This window comes from Camelina sativa, chromosome 16 (assembly GCF_030686135.1).
Source record: "Camelina sativa cultivar CO46 ecotype springtype chromosome 16, ASM3068613v1".
Lineage (NCBI taxonomy): Eukaryota > Viridiplantae > Streptophyta > Magnoliopsida > Brassicales > Brassicaceae > Camelina > Camelina sativa.
Window position 1 is genome coordinate 23,587,095 of NC_141895.1, and position 26,229 is coordinate 23,613,323.

General features: G+C 31.8%; 4 protein-coding genes and 1 pseudogene across 8 annotated transcripts; all 5 read left to right on the forward strand.

The window, feature by feature from the left end:
• Window positions 1-202: 202 nt before the first annotated feature.
• LOC104751556 (protein RGF1 INDUCIBLE TRANSCRIPTION FACTOR 1) lies at window positions 203-1,888 on the forward strand. Its single transcript, XM_010473511.3, has 4 exons — window positions 203-572; window positions 684-890; window positions 984-1,199; window positions 1,281-1,888. Exons 1-4 carry the CDS (start codon window positions 570-572, stop codon window positions 1,599-1,601), a joined length of 747 nt encoding a protein of 248 aa, XP_010471813.1. The 5' UTR covers window positions 203-569; the 3' UTR covers window positions 1,602-1,888.
• Window positions 1,889-2,637: 749 nt separating this feature from the next.
• Window positions 2,638-3,462, forward strand: LOC147925891 (S-protein homolog 3-like). The gene has a single exon (XM_087493193.1). The coding sequence runs from the start codon at window positions 2,667-2,669 to the stop codon at window positions 3,156-3,158; it is 492 nt and encodes a 163-aa protein (XP_087349319.1). The 5' UTR covers window positions 2,638-2,666; the 3' UTR covers window positions 3,159-3,462.
• Window positions 3,463-7,836: 4,374 nt separating this feature from the next.
• On the forward strand, window positions 7,837-8,859 carry LOC104751558 (uncharacterized). Its single transcript, XM_010473513.2, has one exon. It carries the CDS (start codon window positions 7,985-7,987, stop codon window positions 8,675-8,677), a length of 693 nt encoding a protein of 230 aa, XP_010471815.1. The 5' UTR covers window positions 7,837-7,984; the 3' UTR covers window positions 8,678-8,859.
• A 4,519-nt stretch (window positions 8,860-13,378) lies between these two features.
• Window positions 13,379-14,278, forward strand: LOC104751559 (protein MIZU-KUSSEI 1 pseudogene; annotated as a pseudogene). Its single transcript, XR_015585250.1, has one exon. The product of XR_015585250.1 is annotated as a protein MIZU-KUSSEI 1 pseudogene (transcript).
• A 9,106-nt stretch (window positions 14,279-23,384) lies between these two features.
• On the forward strand, window positions 23,385-26,227 carry LOC104751560 (uncharacterized). 4 transcript variants are annotated; one of them, XM_010473516.3, is made up of 10 exons: window positions 23,385-23,750; window positions 23,827-23,899; window positions 24,116-24,178; window positions 24,277-24,525; window positions 24,620-25,032; window positions 25,113-25,212; window positions 25,291-25,344; window positions 25,425-25,517; window positions 25,603-25,731; window positions 25,813-26,227. In XM_010473516.3, exons 1-10 carry the CDS (start codon window positions 23,647-23,649, stop codon window positions 26,122-26,124), a joined length of 1,590 nt encoding a protein of 529 aa, XP_010471818.1. In that variant the 5' UTR covers window positions 23,385-23,646; the 3' UTR covers window positions 26,125-26,227. The 4 variants fall into 4 exon arrangements, with proteins under 4 accessions (XP_010471818.1, XP_010471817.1, XP_087348592.1 ...); XM_010473515.3 differs by having other exon boundaries at window positions 23,445-23,750; window positions 23,821-23,899; XM_087492466.1 differs by having other exon boundaries at window positions 23,445-23,750; window positions 23,821-23,899; window positions 25,113-25,344.
• Window positions 26,228-26,229: the final 2 nt, after the last annotated feature.

The window sequence follows — 26,229 nt, forward strand, 5'->3', positions numbered from 1 at the left end:
GTTGGGAGTGATGTAGGACCGAATAAAATAGTCGGCTAAATTTTGATATTTGTCGCGGACCACGAAATAGTAAAAATGATTTATCATCATTTGTGAGGAGAGCAATAATGATTCAGAATTTTCAAGAATACTACTACTCTTTTTTTTTTTTTTTTTTTAGTTCCTTTACTTCTGGGGTCTCGAGAGACCCACACATGTGCACACAGATATACGTGTGTCTCTCCTGGACTTAAAAAGCAAAAAAATTAGCAGACACTTATTTGGCCAAAGGAAAAGTAATTAAAGAGAACTAAAAATAAACAATTTTTACAAAAAGAGGATATTTATATGGATTTTCATGTGAATTAATATAAAACTCTGAAAAAGTTATATCGGTGGCCGACTTCAAAAAACAAGAAAAACCTCAATTTCTCTTATTTTCTTCTTTCAGCTATTTGCCGCCGCCGCCTCCTCTAAATCAAAACATCTCTTCTTAGTCTTTTCAATCTTCTTAGGTCAGTTCTTCTTATTCACTCTTCAAGCTGGCTGGCTATTGAAAACCTCAATAACAACATATCACAAGAACACTCATGGTAATTTGAATGATTCTTCTTCTTCTGACTCTCGTTTCTTTCCATAAGAGTTAATGTGCAGATTCTTATATTTTTACCCTTTGAATTTGGTGTCTAACATCTATCTTCCAGGGAACGATGATGAGAGCAGAAGAAGATAACTACAATCTGAGTCCTCCACCATGGCTAATCCCTATGCTAAGAGCAAACTACTTCGTCCCTTGTTCCATCCACGCCGCTTCCAACAAGAGCGAATGCAACATGTTCTGTCTTGACTGCAGTTCCGAAGCCTTTTGCTCTTACTGTTTGCCTAATCACAGAAACCATCGTGTCATTCAGGTTTGTTTCCACCATATTCATAATCATTATTCCTTGTCTTTCCCTTCATATCGCAGAACGGAGTTAAGAAATTGGTATTTTTGTTAATTGCAGATACGGAGGTCATCGTACCACAACGTGGTGAGGGTGAACGAGATTCAGAAGTACATAGACATCTCTTGTGTTCAGACTTACATAATCAACAGCGCAAGGATCGTCTTCTTGAACGAACGTCCTCAGCCAAGAATCGGCAAAGGCGTCACCAACACTTGTGAAATCTGTTGCAGAAGTCTTCTTGATTCTTTCCGTTTCTGCTCCCTCGGCTGCAAAGTAAACTCTCTTCTCCCCTGTTCTCCTCTGTTTTGTTGATGAAATGACCATATTGACCTTTGTTTGGTGATTTATTTTTAGCTTGGAGGGATGAAGCGAGGAGGGAATGATCCAAGTCTAACCTTCTCTCTGAGAGGGAAGCATGGAAGGGAGTACGAAGGTGAGTGGGAATCTGATGAGGCGACCACACCAACTAAGATACGGAAGACGACGTGTGCTTTCAATCGTCTCATGAGTGGTCTCTCCATCTCCACCGTTAGGTTTGATTACTTGTCAGGAGATCAACGGTCTTCGAGCTCGGGTGATGAGAGTGGTTTTAATCTTTCTCCGGGGACGCCACCGATATATAATCACCGGAACTCAAGCAGACGTAAGGGAGTCCCACACCGTGCTCCGTTCTGAAGTTATATAACTTTAAGAGTAACCTAACTATGTGTATAAAAATCTAGAAAATGTGGCCATTATATTGTATACGGTTAGTACTTAGTATTGCTTTATAACCTTTTGAAGCTATAGGAATGAATATATATATATATATGAATGTAGTATAGTATCATGTTTTGTTTGTTTTTATAAATATAGATATTAGGTTGTATACTCAAAAAGGATTGAAATATGCTTGTCATATAGTTTTTTTGGCTGTAAATATACGTTTGAAAGGATATATGGTTCGTGGTATGTTACTTGTATCGTTTCGGTGTATTATCGTCAGTTTCAACTAGGATTACAGAATGTTGACTAATTGATTATGAATTTTGACTAATTTCATAAATTCTTTGGTGTGTATTATCTATTAAGAAAAGAGTATCAATAAAATAAGTTTGATTGTTAGATAATTTGAAACTTATTTTTCTTATTATGGTTTGTCCTTTATATATAAAATTTATATCATTCCATTCAATAATATAACAACAATAATAATACAATCCTATATAATCTATTTACATGGTATCAATCTATTTACATGGTATCAGAACAGATTTCAATAATAGATCTGATATTATGATACCATGTAAATAGATTGAATAAGATTGTATTATTATTGTTGTTATATTATTGAATGGAATGATATAACTTATCTATAAGTACAAATCATAAATAAAAGGATTACATAGAATAATATACTTAATATTCTCTACCAAAAAAAAATATACTTAATATTTATTAGAGTAATATATGAAAAAGAGTAAATTCTAGGTGATATGATATTCTTTCCTTAATACTATCATTTTAAGTAATTTGTTGGTTTTTGGATATGAAATTTGATCTCGATATGAATAGAATAAGAAACAACAAACTATAATTAGTCAACAGATAATAATAAACTATAAATATTCTTCTTTGTCAAGTATAGCAGCATACTATTAATATTTGTATTGATCTTTAATTCTATAAATAAATTAAACAGGGACTATAAATATTGTTATCTAGCTTCTGTCAATTCTCATACCATAGAAGATTAGAATCATGGCTATCTTCTGTAGTCATCAGTTTATAAAACTGATGATCTACAGTTTTGTTTGTTACGTGTTGTTGTCGTCGTCATTGTTAGCTTTTTCAGATGCTGCATCGTCGGAAGAACCAATCGGGAGAGGTAGACGGTTGTTACCTTTACAAAAGAAAACTGTGATGATCGGTAATATAGTCAGAAACAGAGAGGTTATAAATGTACATTGCAAGTCTTCAGAAGATGACTTGGGATTGCAACACATACGTTACGGTGGTGCATGGTCTTTCAAATTCAGAGTAAATTGGAAAGGCACTACAAAATTTCGCTGCCATATAACGTGGAGGGGAGGTGGTGATCATTGGTTTACAATCTTTAATGATGGGAGAGACAAATGTGATCTCTGTAAGTGGCAAGTGATTGGAGATGGTGGAAGGGAAGGACCTATGATTCGTACAAGATGGTGGAAAGGAGAAGAAAGTAGGGATGACTATTTCGATTGGGACAAATGATTTTAATTTCAAAACGAAGAAAACATATTTACTATTATTATAAGTAACTTAGTGGTTTATATCTAAACTATTGGGTCATTTATCTAAATTTAAATATGGTGTAAAACAGTTTTGAAAGCTGTTGAAAAATGTATAACTAACAATGGCCAATGCTATGCCAACAAATACAACAAATTATTTTCAAAAGTTAACTTATTTAAAACAAGTTGTTTATCGGAGAGATGTTAGTCTTTCAAGTCTGTAATTTCCAAGCTTGTAATTATAGACTTTCGTCTATTTGATAAATAAATTTCACATTTCATCAGAGAAACTTTGAGTTTCGTCTATTTGATAAATAAATTTCACATTTCATCAGAGAAACTTTGAGAAAAATAAAACACACACACAATGACATGACCATAATAATCTTTGTTTTATGAAACACAACGTTTCAAGCCCACTAACTAACGATAACAAAATTAATCATATACCTCATAGCCCAATATTAAGCCTTTTTGAGATCGATCGCTATAATTGTTTCAATTAAGTCCTTTAAACAGAGTACATAACCACTGAGGCTTATTATTTTGTTTGTTCTATGTTTTACCAAAAAAAATAACAAAAAATATTACACAACCAAGAGTAAGTCCGTGTGCGCACACGAGTCACGACCACGTTATACATAGGATAAACCAGAAATTAGGAAATTTTCTGGCAGGGAACAAAGGCAAACGTGCAAGGAGGTTTATCTAAACAAAACGGTTTAGGTACTTTTCTGGTAGCTATCTAATAATTTTTGGGATCATTGTACCAATATCTATGTCTTTTAAAACATCCCATCTTTCCTGATTAGCACGTGATCATCGTCACCAATAGGACAAACATTTCGTTAACACATAAACTAATGTAATTGCCAGTAGGATATTATACTCTATATTTCATTATTTGAAGCCGTGCAAGAGATTTAAAACTTAGCAACGTGATTGCGTGGCCGTTCTAACAATACGCACACGTCTAAAACATATATACTTTTAAATTTCTTGGTTAACATTTTTATACGTCAGTTTTCACGTCTGTATAAATCATTTGTCGAACAATCTTGAAACGGAAGCAACGAAGAAGTAAATTTATAAAACTTCTAAGTTGTTTGACTATCTCAGAGACTCAGACCAGTACTATGGCCAATTGCAAAGTTGGAAAACTCTGCAAAAAAGCGTGTTTTAACGGAATTCTCTGAAGTTACCTCATTTCCGTTGTAATTAAATGACACATTACGCGTTTAGCAAGGCTTCCGTTATCAAGATTTAAAGACATCTTTAAGTAAAGGACAAAAGAATTTAATGTATTTACTTTCAATATTCAACTTGACATATCAATTAAGACTTTCATGAACATTGTATGACACCACCGGAAGTCTCATCTCCAATCAATTAATCTAGTTTCTAACAAGCTCCATTGTCCAACAAAATATTGCATAACAGTCCTTTTCAAAGACGCATCATATTTAAATTCTGACTATTTATCATTAAAAATAAAAATTAATGAGCACTTTTTAATGTATGTGCAACTCTAATGAATATAGTAGTTTTTGAGATCATCTTTGAATAATCTCAACATCATGAAGTCTTTGAAGAAGAAAAAAACATTATGAAGTTCTACTAACTCATGACATATTGACATCAATTAAATAATTAATTAAACAGCTCATAGCCTTACACGAATCAAACCGTAGGTGGTATTTGAGCACTGTAAAATATGATAGACGATTATCTTGTAACGTTTGTGCATACATATATACTATAGCGTCGTTGTGTGATCGTTTATTAGTTTGACCGTATCATGTAATCAGACTTTTGGATTCGGGTCTTTGTTATTCGGAAGTTGAGTATTAAATATAAATGTAGTTGGTACGTACGTACTAGGTACTATTGGCTACCAAGTCATCGGTTGAACACGTGAATCCTCCTTGCATTTTGCATGGCCTGCGACCTGTTCGACTTTACACGGTTCAATGTAATAATTAAATGCGTACGGTGTTCCCTAGCTTCTTCAGACTTGTTTTTTTGGTAATAACTGAATGAAACTAAACTATGATTAAGATGCAATAATAAAGTTCATAAATCAATTCAAATTTGTGATTTTCGCGAATTTCGAGAAGCATTTTTAAAAATTAGAGATGTCAACGTAATTAATCTAATCCAAGCACACGTAGTTGCACATTATATACTGTTATGACAGCGAGGTGACAGCAAAGCTTTGATTCCCAGTGATGATTAATTAAGGTTATAAACCCCATTAGACTTATCAAAAATTAATTATCATAAACTTTAACTAAACATCATTCATTAATTCATGAAATTGACTCCGTATTGGAAAAGTTTTGAACTTCTATTGAAGTATATTTTCCACTATAAAGTTATTTTTATTTCCAAGTACAAGGCAGCATCAGCATGAGTAAAGTGATAGTTCTTTGGGGGAAAAGAATGGATAACGTAAATTGCACTTGAGTTGTATCTCGTGAGTTGATAAGAGTATTTCCATTTTTCATTTTTTTAAAAATGAGTAATTTTATTGTCTAGTTGGGTTCATCTCCAACTCTACTCGGCTCATATGAAATATATATATATATATATATATATATATATATATATATATATTTTCAAATTTGAATGTGAAATTAAAATTGTAAACTCCAAAATATAGAAAAAATTGAATTTTTTTTTTAAAGATAAAAATAGAGATGGGTTTAGAAAATCTCACTCTATACTCTTTCTTTTAGTATAGAGATGATTGCAAAATGTTCTTAAAGTTATAACTATATCGTTACAAAGCCGCTGTATATTTTTTGAATAACGAATCATTACGAGTAGGCATGACCAAAATTAAACCGTAACCATATTTCAGATTATAACCGGACTATATATGAACCGTAACCAGACCGTAACCATATAAATGGTTTAAAACCGTAACCGTTAACCGTAAATATATGGTTAAATTTTATTAACCATAACCGTTAATTAACCGTAACTATATCAAAACTGTTGGTTAACCGCATAGTTAAACCGTAATTTCTTAATCGTAGTTTCAAAAACATAATAAAATATAATAACAATTATTTATTTAATATGAATCATATGATATGAAGAAATATGAATACACTAAAAGAACATATCAATTATAAATAAATAATATCAATTAGATTATATCATCAAATAATATCAACCGAAACCGTATTTAATCGTAACCGTTTATTAAACAGTTATGGTTAAGATTAGACAAAAATTCTAACCGTAACTAGTGATTAATTAACCGTAATAGTGATAATTGTACCTAATTACGATGGTTACTACGAGAAAAAGGAAAGAAAAAATCACATAATTAAAAATAGCATTTATTTACGAGTAAAAGTAATTGATTTGATCACTTGCGTTTTTCTGGTACGTGGATTGAATTTTATATTTGATGAATGGTGAGAGTCAAATACAAGTTGCTGTGGTCTTTCACACTAAAGAAGGAAACAAAATAGTTGCTGCGGTTTCCTTATTCCCCACGCTTATTCAATTATTGTTTTTTTCCTCGTCTCCTTATCGCTAATTTTTAAGTCACGTGTTACGGCTGAGACCATCGAAGCCGCGTCATTGCTGACATATCTTGATCCTTACGGCCGGAATATGGAAATCTGTTAAAAAATTCCCAAAACGGTTGCTACCTAAACCGCGATTGTCGTCATAATTCACCAAAATATTTGAAGTCACACATCGTCAATAGTTTCTATATGTACACGAAAATGGACGCACGTATTAGTACTATACATATATACAATGAATGGGAAGATTTTATATTGACGATTTAATATTTGCGTATCTTCTAGTTGGGGGAAGTTGACAATTTTATTAGACTTTCTAGATCAATTTGTACAGCCCGTAGATATGGATAAGAAAGGCTATCTATCTAAACGCACATCTGCGTATATATTACTAGAACATTTCACACTATTTGACTATACAGTACATTCATAAAAATTAAAGTACTACATTGTGAATTCACACGCTTATCATTTTGAGTTTGGACTAGTTGTTTGGAAAATTACTTCAAGCAAAATTATGTTTTGTTTCATCAAAATGTGCAAATACGTATTAAAATTCAAATAGTAAACATAAACATAAAAAAACCACTGAAAAAAAAAACCTTTTGACGAAATTATTTGATCAATTTGAATTAGTATATCCAGTAGTTACTACTAGTAGATTTTGTTACCAATTTACAATGTAGAATAAAAGTGTAGGGACTAAGGACATAATTACAAAAATAGAAAGTTACCTAAACAAAATTGTTTGAAATTTGGATATGTTTACATAATTACATCAGTCAAAATAGTTTTGACATTAAAAAAAAAAATAGAAGGTTCATGAATTTTGGGTAAGGACAGTGACCGTACCACTATTCATCAGTTCATATCCTATATCATATCCATGAATATTAAAAATATTAAGCCTTGTAAAACAAGACTGTGACTAGACTACTCCACAAGAGTCAAACCCCTCTAATAACAATGCTCTAAGCGTACGCGTCAGCTCCCGGTTTGACAAAAACAAAACATTACCCTAACCGTTTTTGTACCTTTTCCGGTTTAAGTAAAACGATGACGTCACCACTTTACCTCTATTTATATATCCCCACCAGATCTCTCTGTATAAACCATACTCTGTTTTATTATAACGCGTCTTCTCTTCTTCTTCTTCATCTTCTTCTCTCTATCTCTCTGCAACAAATCAGAATTCAAATTTTATTTTTGGAGTTTTTTAATTTACCAGAAACCCAACAAAGAAAAGCTAGAAAAAAAAAAAATGGGTCTTTGTGTATCTGTTGATCGAAACGAGTACGATTCTTCGTCGACGACGACGACGGCTAAAATCGTCACGATTAACGGCGAGCTCCGTGAATACGATATACCGGTGTTAGCATCTCAGGTTCTTGAATCTGAATCGACGTCTTCATCTTCTTCGTCGTCTTCGTCTCGATCATCTTCTTTTTATTTTCTTTGTAACTCCGATTCTCTCTACTACGACGATTTCATCCCTGCGATCGAATCCGACGAGGTTCTTCAAGCGGATCAGATCTATTTCGTTCTTCCCATCTCTAAACGTCAGTACCGTCTCTCGGCGTCTGATATGGCGGCTCTCGCCGTGAAAGCCAGCGTCGCGATTGAGAAAGCTGCGGGGAAAGGGAAGAAGAAGGGGAGGAAATATCGCCGTCGTAATAGCGGGAGGATCTCTCCGGTCGTGACGCTGAATCATCCCAACGCCGTTAACAACAGAGTCGGAGCCGCCGGCGAAACGATGACGATGACGATGGAAAAAGGGAAATTACAGAGTAGAACGACGCCGTTTAAAGCTGTTAACGGTTATTCTCGGTCTGGTTCGGTTCAGAAATTGAAAAGATATACGTCTGGGAGAGCTAAATTGGCGGTTCGATCGTTTAGACTGAGACTCTCTACTATATACGAAGCCTCCGACGATGTTCAGATCTCATCATCGTAAATCGAAGAAACACTTAATTCGTAGAAGAAAGAACACTAAAAGTTTTCATTCTTTTTTTCTTTTTTGTTGTCGTTGTTGTTAATTATATCGTTAGTGGAAATGATCGATTGTGTAATGTTAAAAATGAAAACACTCTGTGTAAAGTTATAGCTTTTGTGACAAATTAATTTCCCATTTTGTTATTATACATGTGTACGGTACCCATAGAAAGCTTAAAAAGCAACAACACTCTTGCTGCAACTTGCGAGGTTTATAAGATTTGTGTTTATACACATGCACGTATACCTTAGGATGAACTTGTTATTATTATTATTGTTCACTACTAATGATATGAAATGGTTTGGGATTAAGTAAAATGCCCATTTAATTATAAAGACGTGGGGGTCAGGTCAAAAGCTCTGCTTTTGGAAACATGATTAATATAGGAGCAAATCAAAGTAATAAACTAAACAAATCCTTGTAAATTTCCACATATGGAACTTTCGTATGAAAAAGTTAAATAAAAGTAAAATATGACTTGGAGAGAAAGTTTGGTATTCCGACGTAAAAGAGTTACTATTTAATGGAGTGGTGGGATCGGAAAGAGACTAACATAATGGAAGATTTGGCTTCGCAGCCAATGGGATTTTAACCTTCGAAGTCTATTTTAAAATCTATTTAAGCTTCAGACGTTCATTTTCTTTTTTGTTGCTTTTTTAGTCTTTACACTTTTGATGTAAGATGGTGATGTAGTAAACTATAATTAACAAAAGACTTTTCATTACTAATTTACTTAAGAAAAACTCGATACTCTAATCCGGTTAGTTCAACCAATAGGCTAGTTACAATGATACGTTCACTTACTATATCATTTGGTGAAAAGTCTCGTGACTCGTGGTGTATAGTACTAATCTTATTAAAATAGTAATTGTTTTCGAATTTGGTGTGAACCCTAAGATTCGAATTTTATCTATTGGGTAAACAAAATCGGAATCTATCGGCTAGTCCTCCGCCATGACCGGCAAGTCTTCGACAATGACAGGTTGTATCTGGCGGCGACAACATTAACTAAAACTATCTTCTTATGTTTTGTAATTAAATTATATCACCAACTTATGTACAAGACTCCAAACGAAATTATACTACCTATTCCCCCCATTTGGTGCGGTTGCCTCCTACTCTGCATACGTGTGCTTTGCCGGATGATTAAAAAATATCATGCGTTATGACTTTGTGGATATCTCTCTCTACATATATGAAATGTTTATTTATCTTTTTTATTTTTTTCATAAAGTTAATTATGAAATGAAGTAATAAGCTATTAAAAATATGTTAATTAAGACGAAATAAAATTACCAGCATTACAAACAAAAAATGATAAATTCTTCTATCTAGAACTAAGGTTCCCTCGAAAAAGACTGGACGCTAGGCAATTCTTAGATGCTCTTTATATTTGATGTGAGTCCATTGGTATGAATGCAAGACTATGTAAATTGACTCACTTAAATCATTTATGAAATTTGGTTCTTCCGTTTAGAAAAAGAAAAAAAGTGAATAAAATTTATAACTCTTTTTTTCTTATTGATCATATAATTAACTCCGATCCATTTATTGGGTTGTGTGTGTGTAAGCATATGAAAATAGGTATGAATGCAGAACTATGTAAATTGACTTACTTTAATCATTTATGAGATTTGTTTTTTTCGATTTAGTAAACGAAAAAGTGAAACAATGAAATATAACTCCTTTTCTTTCTCTTTGATCATATATATAACTCCATTTTATGGGGTGTATATATGTGTATGAAAATAACAGGTCTATATCCCCGCGTATGCTCGGACCGTTGATATGCTGCTGGTAGTGTACCAAACAAAATTTAGCCTTATGGGAGCCGGGAGCCACCATTTTTTTTTTTTTGCAATTATTTATCATTTATCTTTTTTTTTATATAAAAATTATTGAATCTGTTTTTGATATTTTATAGTATAACCTTATCGCCTTATTTGACCTTTGCCTTTTTCTATTATAAAAATTTTAATAAATTGTTTTAGAAACGTGTCAACTGTCAACTGTCAACACAATAAATAAATTTAAATTCCAGTGCTTAGAAAGTTCCAATTCGACTCTTGGTATATGAATGAGAATGATTACGTTGTTATGTAAAATAACATAATTATATTATCCAAACTTTGTTTCATTTTAATCTTTATCGGAACCCTAATTAAAACCACGAACTATCACATTCACATTATTACATAATGGTTACAACTTGTTCTGAATGTGTTAAAAAATATTAGTGTTTGGTGAAGAAACAAGATTATGACGCAGACTGAAGACAAATGGGTAAGAAACTTCTATCTTATCACGGTCTTTCGATTACTTCTTTATTTTAACTCAATGCATGTACGGTATATCCTTGATTCTCTTTCTATATAATGGACTAAAACATGTAAATCCGGATGTATGTTAAGAGCTATATATTGAATTTTAACTTAAAACTAATTGATAATGAATGATTTGTTTTGCATCTCTAATATTTATGGTAGTTTATGAATCTTATATTTGCTTATCTGGGATCCTGATAGCTTCTCCCAAAGTAGTTTTTATCGGTTTACTTTCAACCAAAATTTACTATGACACCGATATAGAAATCCTATGAATCAACAAAATGGACTATGATACTATGTTGAGTCTTATGGACATTGGATTATGACTAAATTAACTAATGTTCCTCATATACGACTACAATATATCAAAATTTTGATTAGATATGATCAGAGCCGACCCAAGACACAAGCTGATGAAGCATCAGCTTGCGGCTGCAAATTATATAGTCGATCCTATTTCAAAAAAGTTTTGTTTATCCTAGTGGTATAAGCGGTGAAAGGGAGTTTAGGACGTCCCGAGTTCGGCCCTCACAACTCTTACTTATTTGTGTTTTCATTAAAATTTTTTTTTTAACAGACCTAAAAATGTTTTTGGGCTTATGGCCTCGTAATTCTCTGCGACGGCTCTGGATATGATATTCTAATATGATATTTATATATGACATGGATAAACATTGTTAATGAAAAGTATCGAGATTACATGTCCCGATAAAATATATATGAAAAAAAAAAGATAAAGAAGACAAATAGAAGGTTTTGAGGCTTTTTCAATCAATGACTAGGTAACCAAACATTAGCTCTATGTTTTTTTTTTTTTATATTTTTCTTCATCGTGTTAATAATACATTTTCAACTATCTCAAAGATATATATATCTACATTTTCAATCAACATTCATTATATGATTATTTTCATCAAAGTCGCGCAAATAGTAAATTAGTTATTTTTGAAATTTGGGACGACACAAAATAAACGTGCATTTGACTTTTAGAAATTTTCTTGTTCATACTCCACAAGTGACATGAGAATCGTAGCTTAGTTTGATACATTTTACATCGGATGAGAATACTAGAGTGAGGTTTTAATCAGCCCATCAAAGTAGTTTCTGGACCCATGTAATACAGGCCCATTCTTGAGAAGCTCTGGTTGTTCTGCTTATGTACTACTCTCTCTAGTATCTAAACTGCAGCCATGCGTCATTGTTTTTTTTTTTTTTTTTTTGAAAGTTGCCATGCGTTATTGTTTTGTTTTTCTTTCTATCCTATCATTTGGCTGAATGCTGATACTTGATTGGTATAAGATTTCAGGTATCATGCTTTCCCCGTAAATTAGGCTCTAATGCCTTATCTTTCTGTTAAGTCATTTTTGCAAATTTTAATGATAGACAAAAGGAAAGTTATAGTCCCCACAACAGCACATAATACTGACTATTCGCGGCACTATAACGGTAAATAGTATCTGAAGACAATCATCTCAACAGAATGATGCTTCTACGGGCTTTCTCACGCTTAATACCCATCATTGCCATGTTACTTTTTATGTGTACAGTGTACTCTCTCTATTCAATGAATCATCTTTTTGTTAATGCCTAAAAATTAACCTAAAAAAGCAAAACATATCTCTGTGAGTAATTCAGATATATAGGATATATCTTTCGAAAAGGTTTCCCAAAAGTAAGTATTGACTATTGAGGATATTATACAACGATATAACTTACAAGTTACAACCATAATAAGTAATCCAGCTATAAGAATGCAATCAAAATTGAGTAACGCTAAGATGTACATCATTTTTACAATCAACTCCAAAAAAATTATCGTAATTAAATTAGTCTACTGAATAAGTCACATATGAAAGAAAATTAAATTAAACTCAATCCCTCAATGTTATTTTGATTTCTTACACATATCATCATATCAGCGTAAAACACGGTTTTTCATATACGTTAGACTTTAGTATATCAACTAAAGAAAATTCAAAGAAGTACCAAAAATAAAAGGGATCGATCGATTGGGTTCTTGATTACAAGTGGACCTATTTCTTGTTCAGCCAATCAATTATATTATATCGATTCCCTCTATTCCCTTCTCCTTATCAACATCATTTATTATATTTTCATAATTTTTTGGATCCCTGTTTCGCAATTACATGAAACGTAATACTAAATTCAGGTTTGTTTACCACCATTTTGTGAACACACTAATTAAGGTAGAAACAATCACTTAAAAACAGAGAAAACGAAAGCACACGCATGTATAAATGTGGTTATCCATTACATAAAAAATAACAACAAAAACAAAATAATATCCAAATACTATACACTAAAACGAAAAGAAAAAAAAAAAAAAATCCCCTCCACTTACATCTCACACCTATACATATACCATCAACCTTACTGATCTTGTTCTCTTGTCACTTACACGATTACAAATAAAAGCAAAAAAATGAGAACAACGGTAGATTTGGCCGGAAAACAAAGTAGTCATCTACAAATCATTGACTCTCCAACGAGCATTGACTGTGCCCGTGAAGTCAGACTCCGACGAACCCTCCGTTCACTCATCGAGTGCGTCATCCCATATTGTTGCACGTACCAATCTCCTCCTTCCGACCAAAACGACACAGTTTCCGTGTCTTCTTCCACTTCTTCGTTAGACCAACCCGGCGTCGTAGTCACAGGCACTTTCTTCGGTCACCGCCGTGGTCACGTCAGCTTCTGCATCCAAGACGACACTCGTCCCTCCTCTCCACCTCTCCTACTCCTCGAACTAGCCGTTCCCACGGCAGCTCTTGCTCGGGAGATGGAGGAGGGCTTTCTCAGAATCGCTCTCCGGAGCAAAAGCAACCGCCGGTCTAATATCTTCAACGTTCCCGTTTGGTCTATGTATTGCAACGGTAGGAAATTTGGATTTGCGGTGAGGAGAGAAACCAATGAAAACGACGTCAGTTTTCTCCGGCTGATGCAGTCTGTTTCCGTAGGCGCCGGGGTGATTCCGAACGGCGAGACGTTGTATCTGAGAGCAAAGTTTGAGCGAGTCACCGGGTCGTGTGACTCGGAATCGTTTCATATGGTGAACCAAGGGTGTTGTTATGGACAGGAGCTTAGCATTTTCCTTTCGAGATCTTGAAACTTGTGATTATTAGGAAAAATCTGGTTATGACTTATGATCCATGTTAATCTTAATGTTCGTTTTTGTGTATATATGTAATATTGCATAAGTTTTTGTTGTTACAAATTTACAGCTGTGAACTAACAATGTTTTTACGAACATTAAAATTATAAATTTCTGTCGTATGTGGGTAGGGATGTTAATTTTGGGTTAATAATACCATCGTCACAAACTCACAATAATATATACCTTCTCAAATAACAATCTTATACACAATAAAAACAAAAGCTAAGCTCTGCAACATATGGAGACTGATTATGTTTAAATTTTATGATGTACTTTTATGTAAGTAACATATAACATGTCATAAAAAAAAAAGTAATTTCAATCTAAGATTTGTAGAAAGTATATATACACAAATGAAATAGCAGAGTAGATTGTATAGAAAAGTTAATCTATGAATGAAATAGCAGAATAAAGTACCTAATAAAAGGTTAATTTTAGTGAAAATATAGCAGAATTACTAAACAAAACTAATATGCTGACATTTATAAATAGTTAAAATATGCGGTATGGCCTAATGACTATACCAAATATTACCGTTTGGTTAACTAGACTGATTACCATTCAACACTTAGACTTTGAATCTTTGATAACGTTGACACTCGATAGACATCATGATCAATAATAAGGCAATGGTGTGTCCCTGCTTTGACTCCTCTCCTGCCAGTTTGCATTTGTAATTTCTTCCAAAACTGAGTTAACCTCATGGGCCAGCGGCGCGTGGACAGTACTCACGTGCATTGGAGGAGTCTGATCAAGGGGACAACTGAAAGCAATGTGCGCCCAAACAGCAACCACCGAACAATCTAGCTTAGCTCCGGTGTCTGGTTCGGTACCAAACCAGCACTACTGCTTCCCATTATATAAGGAATTTTTGCCCTTTACACATATTCTCTAAATCATTGATTCAAACTAATCTATTACTCCTTTATATAAAAAAACATTATATATGATATTAGTACATGTCATAAATGATAATATAAGCTAGTTAACTTAACAATATAAATTGATTTATGAAGATAGAAACGTATGTACAAACGTTTGAACAAAAAAAAAAAAAAAGAAACGTATGTCCACACTCATTTTTTTTAGCCACAACGGAATTAATACAACGGTTGTATTTATAAACATATGGATTTTTATTTTATTTTATAAACATATGGATTGCGGTGTGGATATTCCGATTTTAAAATATTACACACACATACATTCATTGAATTATTTATCAGTTATCATATATATATATATATATATATATATATATATAATTTAGCCCAATTAAGTCTCATAAAATGACAAAAGCTTGCAGGAATCGTGACATCTAGCAAGGGATCTGAGACTCAGGCTGTCTGATTGATATGTTTTTATGCTCCCTTTGGTTCTCTCATGACTTTTTCTTCCTCTTCTTCTTAAATCTCAAATTACTGTCGTAAAAGAAGTGCTTATGTTTATCAAAAAAAAAAAAAAAAAGAAGTGCTTATATAAATCAAGTTACAACTTAGAGGGGTGTATTGGAACAAAGATTTCAGAGGATTTTGTGGAGTTTGTATGTTTTGGTGTTTTGAGAGATTTGAGTAGTGTTTTAGGATATTTAGGTAGATTTTTATCTAAATGATTGTTGATTAGGTGAGATTTACGGGAGTGATTTAGGAAGACTTTGGGTGATTGTGAGAATTTTTTTTTAGCATTAAAAACGGGGAAACAATTTTCTTTTTAGAATTTTTTTTGTAGCACTCTAGATGGCTTCAACATCATCGAGTGATGCAGATGCAAGAACAAGTTCAGTGTAATTCTTGAGTCTTGCCTTCTTCTTCTCCTTTTGCAATCTAAAATCCTCTCTCTTGCTTGCTCTGTAGCTGTTGGGAATCTCTGTCCTCTTGCACAATCTCTTGGATACACACTTATCTGCACAAACAATCTCCTCAAGCAAATTAGTGTTATTGTAGAAAGAAACTTAACCAAGAACTAACAGAGAGTATTAAGAGCTCAACAGCTTCTACATTCGACAATGTTGTGGTTATAGAACATCATACATACAAACAAAATACCTTCATCGTAAATACAACTATACAAGCATAACCTAGAAATATTACAGAACTAAATCCGAAGTGAAAGCTAGAGAGCTTTTAATTTCAGCACTTCATGTTTAACAACATCATTCATGAATCAATCTCCTCAACCAATATAGATTTATCCTAACACAAGTAGAAGTCCACCTGAATAATTGATATCAAATATCAAACATAACTAAAGAGTAGAAAGAACTGGAGAAGAGAAGTTTGAACCTAACGAAGAACAAAATTGGGTTTCTCTTCAGTTCCTTTTTGTTTTTTGTTCAATGGATCAAGGGAGAGAGAGACGAGGACGAAGAGAGAAGAGAAAGCTAAAGAGGTCTTACCTCTCAGTGGTCTCATGATGCAGTTTATTTTTGTGGATTTTCTTTGTTTTGTTTTGTTTTTAATTCCTTCAAATACCACCTCTCGTGGTGTGATTGTTTTGTTGATATTTTCCAACTACAAAAGTATCCAAAATCATTCAAAATCCATTTTCAGTATTTTTTTGAAAATTATTTGTTTAGTTTGAATAACAGTAGATTTGATATGACTTTTAAAAATACTTAATTGAATAACAAGGTATTGTGAATGATTTTGGATGATTTTACATAAATTTCATTTTCAATAACCTGGGATTTGAGAACAGATTTTAAAATCCTGATTTGAATAACATGTGATTTTAACAAAACTCCAAAATCTTCCACAATTTCAGTTCCAATACACCGCCCTTAATATACAGACTAAAAAGATCAAGAAAATGACGCGAAAAAATGGGACGCACACGAGGTTAATTGCGTTTAAACACAAGTCATCCACATAGTGGATCCACTACCATGTCCTCTTAGTCTTACTCTTAGTATGGTTTCATCACATGCACCCTCAACCTCACGATTCTCTCTTTACTTTTATGGATACATTTAATTGCTCGTGATTCGTTCGTATATAACTATATATATCGCGATCAATCCAACAATATAGCAGAACTAATTATATCTTGTTTGATCTTCTTCTGATGATCTAAATTTTGATTTATTTATTTTTGTTCTTTCTCATACTACTATATGGTTCAACGGAGTTTGACGCAAGAGAAAGACTGACTAGTTGATACAAAGCCCACCAATTGGATAGTGGGCTGATCTATTGTTGAACAACAGGGTCCGTTTGTGATGCCAGTATACATATGTAACATATCGATTATTTTGGTCTGCGGTTGTGTATCACACAGCCTGTGATCGGTTAGGAAAACAAATACAAAAATAACTTTAGTTAATAAACAATTTTTTTTTTTTTGTCAACAAGTTAATAAACAATTATTATCAGTGATTCTTTCCATTTGTTAGAGAATCATCATGCTTCCACACGTGCATCTTATATCTGAATTTTACATAACGGTGATTAAAAACATCCTGACAAATAAAATGATTATTTTAATTATTGACTTGTTATGTTATATTTATTATAAAAATGCGATTTAGAACAGCACTGAATTTGAGATAGCACGTGTCAGAACTATAGCGATCATGCATGAATACATGCGCCGGTATTAACGTTATTACATATTTGTACTATAATTATATATTCACCCGCCATATACCGTAAAGTTATTTTTTTAATAAAAATGTAATTTGCCTTATAAATTAACTATATAAATATATTAAACTAATATTTAGTTATACATTTTAACCTTACAAGATATATTAGTTAGTATGGAAATTAAAAAGTATTTTGTTTGAGGTTTATTGTTTTATATTATAATATAACATAGATATACAATTAAAAAAGTAGTACTCCCTTTGTTTCATAAAAATTGATGTTGTGGGATATTTTTTTATCTTACAAAGATTGATGTTTTGTAAACTTCAAGAAGATAATCATTGAAAATATTTAAAATTTTGAATTGTTATTAGTTTAAAATTAAATAATATCTCTTTAGTCAAAGAAAAAAATATAATTATACTCAGTAATCATTGTTTTTTTAAAATGTGTAAAATCTAACTGAGGGAATAATTTATAGAAGGAATATACTGTATATTTTTTTTTGATTTACAGATAGTATTTTTATTATTTAAAAATTTTTAAATATATGTAAACGATAATTTGTATTGTAGGTTTGTATGTTTTATATATAAAGAATCAATTAAGTTTAATATATATAGTTTTGTTGTGAAATGCAAATAAAAATTGTTAACAGTTATTTGTTTGATATGAATTCCACATTGTTTTTCTTTTAATAAACTTTAGTTATTAAAATGGACCAAAACGTGTATATATAATTTGTTAGAAATAGGAAAATAGCTATTTGAACAAAAAGAACTAATTCAGTATATTAATTACTTACAGATATATATTTGTAATTGACTTTTGTTTTAACATAAACTAATGTTGGTATTTTTTGTGTCTAGATCGACACAATTGTTCTTGTTTTTATCTGACAAAATAAATCTATCATCTTTTTCGTCTTTGTTTTATCCCGTCCATTGCGACATCTCCGCCTATCTTCATTTTTAGTCAATTGATTTTATCATCTTTATTTGTCATAATTCGTCTACGAAAAAGTGTAAAAATTTTCTGATGAAAAAATAGGAGACATCATTATTAAGTTTTGATTTTTGACATATCTAGAACACGAAAGAGTGTTTATTGATTAGGACGATTGTTTATGAAATGTATGTATGGAGAAAATATTGTTTTGTAAAATTGGCAATTTAATATTAATTAAATTAATTATAAACTTAATACTTAATGTTAAAGGGAGTGGTTATGATTGTTTTGGAAATTTTATTAGGATAGGAAATATTGTTTCCAAAAATCAAAACTCAATATTAATTAATTAAATGAAAAACAAATAAATAATTAATGTTAATGGTATGCTTGTAAATAAGTTTGAACTTGAGGATTTATTTCATAAATGTCTCAAAAAATATATATATATATATAGATATATGCAGATACAAAACTGAAACTGTTTCATATAATGTAATTCGTTTGAATCATAGTTTATGAAATAGTTTTGAATTCCTTTGCTAAAATTTTATATAAGTAGTAACTCTAATATGACATGATCACGAAGTTTGCAAGTTGATCCGCAAACTCTTCAAATTCAATGGTTTTGGTCAATATTTTATGAAAATACTTGTGATTAATGAGACGATATAGTATCAATAAACTAGTACTAAGTGATTAAGGAGGTCGAGTGGTGGGGGATATATTTTAATAAACTTGTACTAAGTGATTAAGAAGATCGAGTATACAAATTAGTAAGGTGCTAGTGCTGCTTCCTACTTTATACTTCTTCTTTTTTTTTTTTCCTGCGGAACACCGGTTATAAATGAAGTAAGTTACTCTAAGCTGGCATTTCATGTGTTTACTAGTACCATTGCCGGTAAGCTTAGCCAGTTGTTATAGACCTGTTCATTTATATTATGGTTTATTCGACTATGAGAAGATCATGAGTACAGAAAGAAAAATATGTAATACTATATAAATCTAGAAATGGGTACATAAAACTATTAAAATGGGTCACCCAACGTGCCTGAGTTTCCTTTTCGATTTTAAATGTGGGAGGCATAAAAGTCGGTGGTAAGGAAAGCCCCAAATTATTTTAACTTGAAAATGAAAGTTGGTCCACACCTCTATCTTCATTTTCTTCTAAAATAAATTTTGCTCAATCATTTCAGTTTTTTTCAGTCTTGTTTCTATCACTGTCTTTGGTCACAGCTAGGCTAATAACGCAATCATCTATGTATATACTGTACATGCACATCTACGTGTATAAAAGAAAACATTTTGTACATTCTCACATTCGTGATCTCATCTCAGCTATCTTTAGATGGCTAGAAAATCTCAGATAGGATATCACACTTACCCAAAATATATACTAGTACTATTTGTATTGTATGAAATATCATCGCTGGCATATGATAAAAGTACAGTTGACATTCAAAGGTGGTGGTCAAATGAATGGGTTTTCTAACTACTATGAGCCACTCAATTTGCATACCACATCAAAATAAAATTAGATGTTAAACATCGCTAAATATTAGAAAGATAAGAGGACATTTGTAAAATAGGAGGAATGCAAATGTAAATACGTGGAAACATAACAAAAAGACCAAAGCGAATATAAAACCTAATTCTTTATAAAATACTATATTACATCAACATCCCTACAATCTACATGAGTTTTCTTCTACTCCAACCGTTTATAGTACGAAGCGAAATTAAAAAAATTAAATATAATTTTCTGAGTGAATATAATAGCATATTCGAATTTATACTACTATAATTCTTTCAAACTTTTTAAATAAATTCTAACTAGCATAATTAATTATTAATAGAAATGATACAAATCTCATTATATCAAAAATACATTCCATTATTTAGTTTGGGTCAATCCCAAAAGCACAATTAGAAAATTTGGAATCATATTCTTTATATATCCGATCTTAATTTCCAAATTATCTTATTTTCTAAACTAATTCCATCACTATCTTCATTAGCATTCAATATTTTCCTAATTCTATATCCAATTATAATTAAATTATGAAGTTTTGCTTGCTCACAAAGTTTTTCTTATACTCTATATAGGGATATATGATACTATATATCGTTATATCATTTTCATTGGCAACAGTAAATCATCTTCTCACCTCTAAATACGATACAAGGTTTCTTTAGATAAAAAAAATGGCTACCATTTTTTACTTAACTCGGCAAATTAACTCTCCAAAAATGGCTATCAAAACCTTAGTCATTCTACTTTCTCTAACATCTATAATTTTTGAAATCAAACAAAGAATTCTCGAGTAAGTCACATAAGTCTCTATTTTAAGTTCTATCATTGTAAAATTTCCCACTTGCTTATGTTCTTTCCTTTGTTAAAATAATCATAAGACTATTAAATTTGGCTTAACTAAATGTTCTTCCATAATATATATCCTCTATATTAAACTACTAACTGTTTCCTTTTATTAAATTTTATATGCTTATAAAGTATTTGAACAGAATTTTTTTCAGTTCTTATCAAATATAATATTTTCAATTGTTTCAGGAAAAAAAACACAAAAATGGGTTGTCAATTGAATGAATGATTTACTATTTTTATCGAAATCATAGTTTATCCAGGTTAGTAATTAATGTATTTTAAACAAGTTTTAAGTTCTATATTATATCTTTATGTTTAAATATATATATATATATATAATTTTCAAATGTTTAAAGATTAAATTATCCTAACCATTTTTAAAAGGTTAATTGTTCTTATTTTCCTCGATTGGACTCATTTGAGCAACTGCAACTATACAATAAATTATTCTTATAATGGTCAAATTGTTAAGTTTATTATACAATCTATGCTCTAATTTATTTGTTTATAATTATAACAGGTTCAAGAAATTTTTTATTATTGATGCAACTATATGTTCTTCCCCAAGCAAGAAGCAATGGAGCAAAGGAATTCTGGATGATGAGAACTAAGTGGGAATGGCCACACACACAAAAAAAAACAACTAAGTAGTTAGAATTTTTAAATGTGAAAATATTATCATGAAGAAAATTATACTCATTTTTTCAGTTTTATTTCTTTTTGTTATATCAAAACTCATTATATTACTATTTATTATATTCTGTTTTTATTTAATACTATTTTATCCAAACTCTTTACACAAATATATAGTTTATCATAATCAACTATTATACTCCATCCGTTTCAAAATACAGGATGTTTTAGTGAAAACATACATATTAAGAAATAATTACTTTTAAAAAGTTTAACCAATCATAAACAAGTCTGCATAATATATAATATAAATTTAATCTAAAAGTTACATAAAAAGTTGGAAACATCCTATATTATAAAACAAAAATATTTCTATAAACATATTATATTATGAAAGAGGAGTAGCAAACTAAAAATGTAATATATTTATATCGTTATAAATCGTATATATCCGTAAATATTCTCAGAGCACGGATCCGATTCTAGTTCTTTATAAAATACTATATTACATCAACATCCCTACAATCTAATTCATGAGTTTTCTTCTACTCCAACCGTTTATAGTACGAAGCGAAATTAAAAGAGAATGAGACTGGGGGTATGACTTTACCCGTTTTTTTATTAAATGAATTGTTGTACTCTTTTAAAGTCCTATAAACTCTAAACCCGTATTAATAGCAGTAATTAATGGATACAGAAAAAAAAAGTACTTAAAATAAAATTGGGACAGGGTGGCATCATAATTTATGGGGACAGCTGTCGTGGTTATGCATTTATGGCCACTAACATGCAATGGCACGGATGCACATTTCTAGTCGTATACTTGTTTGTTTAGATTCTTTCTTCTTACAAAAACTTTCATTTAATTAGTTTCATACTTTATCAATGATCGGTTGTCATTAATTCCAATATAAGTATCTTTTTTTTTCTTCATCTGAAGTTCGAGTTTGCACATTATAATTGGTGTTTGCTAATAACCAAGTTCAGGTTGATCTAAAGTTCGGGGTTATTAGAATAATGTCGATGATATATATCGTATGGTATATGGGTGTGATCGGAACATATTTATTTGGTATTTTTTTCAAAACCCCATTGTCAACTCTCATGTAGTAATTTGTCCCCAGTGCTTTAGTGAAATGTTTTATTTAGTTAGCTCAAAGGCATTAACTGCATAGTAGTAGTAGTAGTATCTCACTTCTCTTCTACTACTTGTAGAAGTATGCTTAATTTTCAGATTTTGTTTTTGGTGACTCTATTTTGTAGTATAAGCTAATCATTTGTATTTTTTTTTTCATGTAAATAAAACATTTCATTCAATAATCTCACCAGTTCTATTAGCTACTAATAAGTCGCACTACTAGATAGTTTAGAGCAAGATATTGATTACACCAAATCCGCATAAACTTCATCATTTATAATTCTTTTAATCTTTTATGATCTTCTAAGTTTGTAATTTGTTTATTGCACTTATATTGTTGGAGGTCTGATTTATGAGTAAAATATAGACATGCAAAGGGACTGTGGAAGTAATGGAATTACACTGCGAGAAAAACATTGCCATAAATATGAAAACAGAGGACATTGACAGATATATAAAGATACAAAATATATTACAGATATTAACCAAAAAAATAAAAATAAAAATAATAATAAGGTAAGTGGAGTAAAAAATAGAGTTAACTTGACCCGCTAAATTCTGAATCCCCGGGGAAAATAAAAAATGTCGGTTTCTTCACTTGCTCATTTTCCCGGAAAGTTACAAAGTCATTATCCCCTTTTCAGGTTTTGAAAGTCACATAACCAAAACTTAAGATTTGATGCAAAAAGGGCTGGACCTTTCTTTTTTTCTCTAGCTTTGAGAGCTTTCAAAGTGTGAGAAAATGATGGCTCTGATGAACTGTGCTTATTCATCATCATCTTCTTCGTCTTCTTCTTCTTCCTCCTCCTCTCCTACTTCTTCTTCTTCTTCTTCATATTCTCCCAGGTAAACGACTTCAGTTTGCATCTATCAATCATATCTTTGGATCAAAGTTACAATGTTCTTGTTTCTGTAGGAACAGTCACAGAGAGAACATGGCTTTGCAGAGTGTAGTTGATGTGTCACCTTCAAGTTTCTCTTCCGACAGCATATCTGTACGGTCTCCAAATCATTTCATTTTCTTCCCTTTTTTATTTCTCCCAAAAACAGAGCAAAAAAGGTTTTTTTTTTTTTTTTTTTTTTTTTTTTTTTTAAATAACAAGTAAAGTTTCTGCTTTTTTCTTCTTCTGGGTGTTTTTAATATGGTTTGATGCAAACTTTTCATTAACATGAAAGTGAAGAGATGTTTTTTAATTTCCTCCAAATTGCAGATTGTACCTATTGAGAAGACTTTAATAACCCACCAAAACTCCAATCTCTGTCTGATCCCAAAGGTTCGTTTTTCTAACACCCAAATCTTTGATCTTACTGCTTTCTTGATTTGCCATATCTTGATTCTTGATTTTTATTTTATTTTCTTGTTTTTTCACAGTCTTCAGAAGAATTGAAGAAGGAGATTGCATCAGTTGAGTTAGAGATTCTACACATGGAACGATATCTCTTATCTCTTTACAGAAAATCTTTTGAGCAGCAACTTCCTAATTCCTACTCTAATCTCTCTGCTACAACCTTATCTCGTTCTGTCACTACTTCACCATCACTAACTCATTATCAACCTTACCAAAAACCAATTTCCTATCCTCGGAGTTTCAACACTAGCTTAAAAGCCTTATCTTCAAGGGTAATCTAACACTTTACTCAAGCAACTTAATTAAACAGATCATTAGAAATAAATACTTAATTAACCTGTTTTTGTGTTTTTTTTTTCTTTTCAGGAAGGGACTAGAGTAGTTACTGGCAATCAGAGTCTTGGAGAGCTTCTCGGATCTTCTTGTATATTTGATCATAATAATAACCTCATAAACCCGAATAAACTCTCTGAAGATATCATGAGATGCATTTCTTCTGTGTATTGTACACTTTCAAGAAGCTCAACGAGTACCAATCACACCACTTGTTTTCCTGCTTCCCCGGCTTCATCGATGTCGAACGCCTCAACCATTTTCTCTTCCAAATCTAATTATGATGATAAATGGAGCTTGAATTGCGCGAGTGAGGATCATTTGCTGAATCACTGTCAAGATCAAGGCAATGTTTTGCCTTGTGGTGTTGTTGTGATAGAGGCTCTTAGAGTACACTTAGATGATGGTAGTTTCAGTTACGCTGCTCTTATGTTGCAAAACTTCAGGTAAAAAGTTTATATGGTTTTGTGGTAACAATCTACATTTATATAATTGGGATTGATATGAATTTTTTTTTGGTATGCAGATCATTGGTTCAAAATCTTGAGAAAGTTGATCCGAGTCGAATGAAACGTGAAGAGAAGCTCGCGTTTTGGATCAACATTCACAATGCTCTTGTGATGCATGTACGTGAACTAGCTCTTAAACCTCTTTTAATATGTTTCTTTTATCTTTTCTTGTTTGATAATCTCCCTTCTTTGCAGGCTTACTTAGCTTATGGATCTCACAACCGCGCAAGAAACAATTCGGTTTTGAAGGTTTAAAATCTCTTTCATTTTAGCAGAGCAACACTTAATTTATGGTTTTTATTAAGCAATTCTCTTTTATATAACCACAGGCAGCTTATGATATTGGAGGCTATCGCATAAACCCTTTTATCATCCAAAGCTCAATCTTAGGAATCAGACCTCACTACACATCACCATCACCTGTAAACCATTTCATCTTTCTTTCCTTTTTGCTTCACTTTTGACCACATATAGTAAACTTCTCACTTTCAATTTAACATTTTGCAGTTACTCCAAACGCTGTTTTCACCTTCAAGAAAGTCTAAAACTTGTAGTGTTAGACACATTTACGCATTGGAATACCCCGAGGCTCTAGCTCATTTCGCTATTTCTTCAGGAGCATTCACAGATCCTACGGTAACAATAATTAATAAACCATTTCAACTCTAAATGATTTCAGTCTAAATGTGGCATTAACAGTAATAGATCATAAACTAGGTTCGGGTTTACACCGCGGATAGAATCTTCCGGGATCTAAGACAAGCTAAGCAAGAGTATATCAGAAGTAACGTTCGTGTTTACAAAGGCACAAAGATTTTGTTGCCAAAGATCTTCCAGCATTATGTCAAAGACATGTCAATGGATGTGTCTAAGCTCATGGAAGCAACAGCTCAGTGTTTACCAGAAGATGCTAGGAAAATTGCTCAGAAATGTTTGAAGGAGAAGAAGATTAAAAATTTTGAATGGCTACCCGAAAATTTGAGTTTCCGGTATGTCATCGCCGGAGAATTAGTCGGAGCAAAAAAATAAAACGTGATGTTTTTATTCAAAAGACTTTTTATTTTGGTCCTCCCCATGTAATTAAATAATTTGATTACAATTAGTGTTCATTTTCACTTGAGAAATTGTAAAACC

Bases quoted from the DNA above. Each gene is read 5' to 3' on its own strand.
- LOC104751556 (XM_010473511.3), top strand. The intron at 891-983 runs GTTTGTTTCCAC...TGTTAATTGCAG, and splicing joins GAAACCATCGTGTCATTCAG to ATACGGAGGTCATCGTACCA. The intron at 1,200-1,280 runs GTAAACTCTCTT...ATTTATTTTTAG, and splicing joins TCTGCTCCCTCGGCTGCAAA to CTTGGAGGGATGAAGCGAGG.
- LOC147925891 (XM_087493193.1), top strand. From the start codon at position 2,667: ATGGCTATCTTCTGTAGTCATCAGTTTATAAAACTGATGATCTACAGT.
- LOC104751558 (XM_010473513.2), top strand. From the start codon at position 7,985: ATGGGTCTTTGTGTATCTGTTGATCGAAACGAGTACGATTCTTCGTCG.
- LOC104751560 (XM_087492466.1), top strand. From the start codon at position 23,647: ATGATGGCTCTGATGAACTGTGCTTATTCATCATCATCTTCTTCGTCT. The intron at 23,900-24,115 runs GTACGGTCTCCA...TCCAAATTGCAG, and splicing joins TCTCTTCCGACAGCATATCT to ATTGTACCTATTGAGAAGAC. The intron at 24,179-24,276 runs GTTCGTTTTTCT...GTTTTTTCACAG, and splicing joins ATCTCTGTCTGATCCCAAAG to TCTTCAGAAGAATTGAAGAA.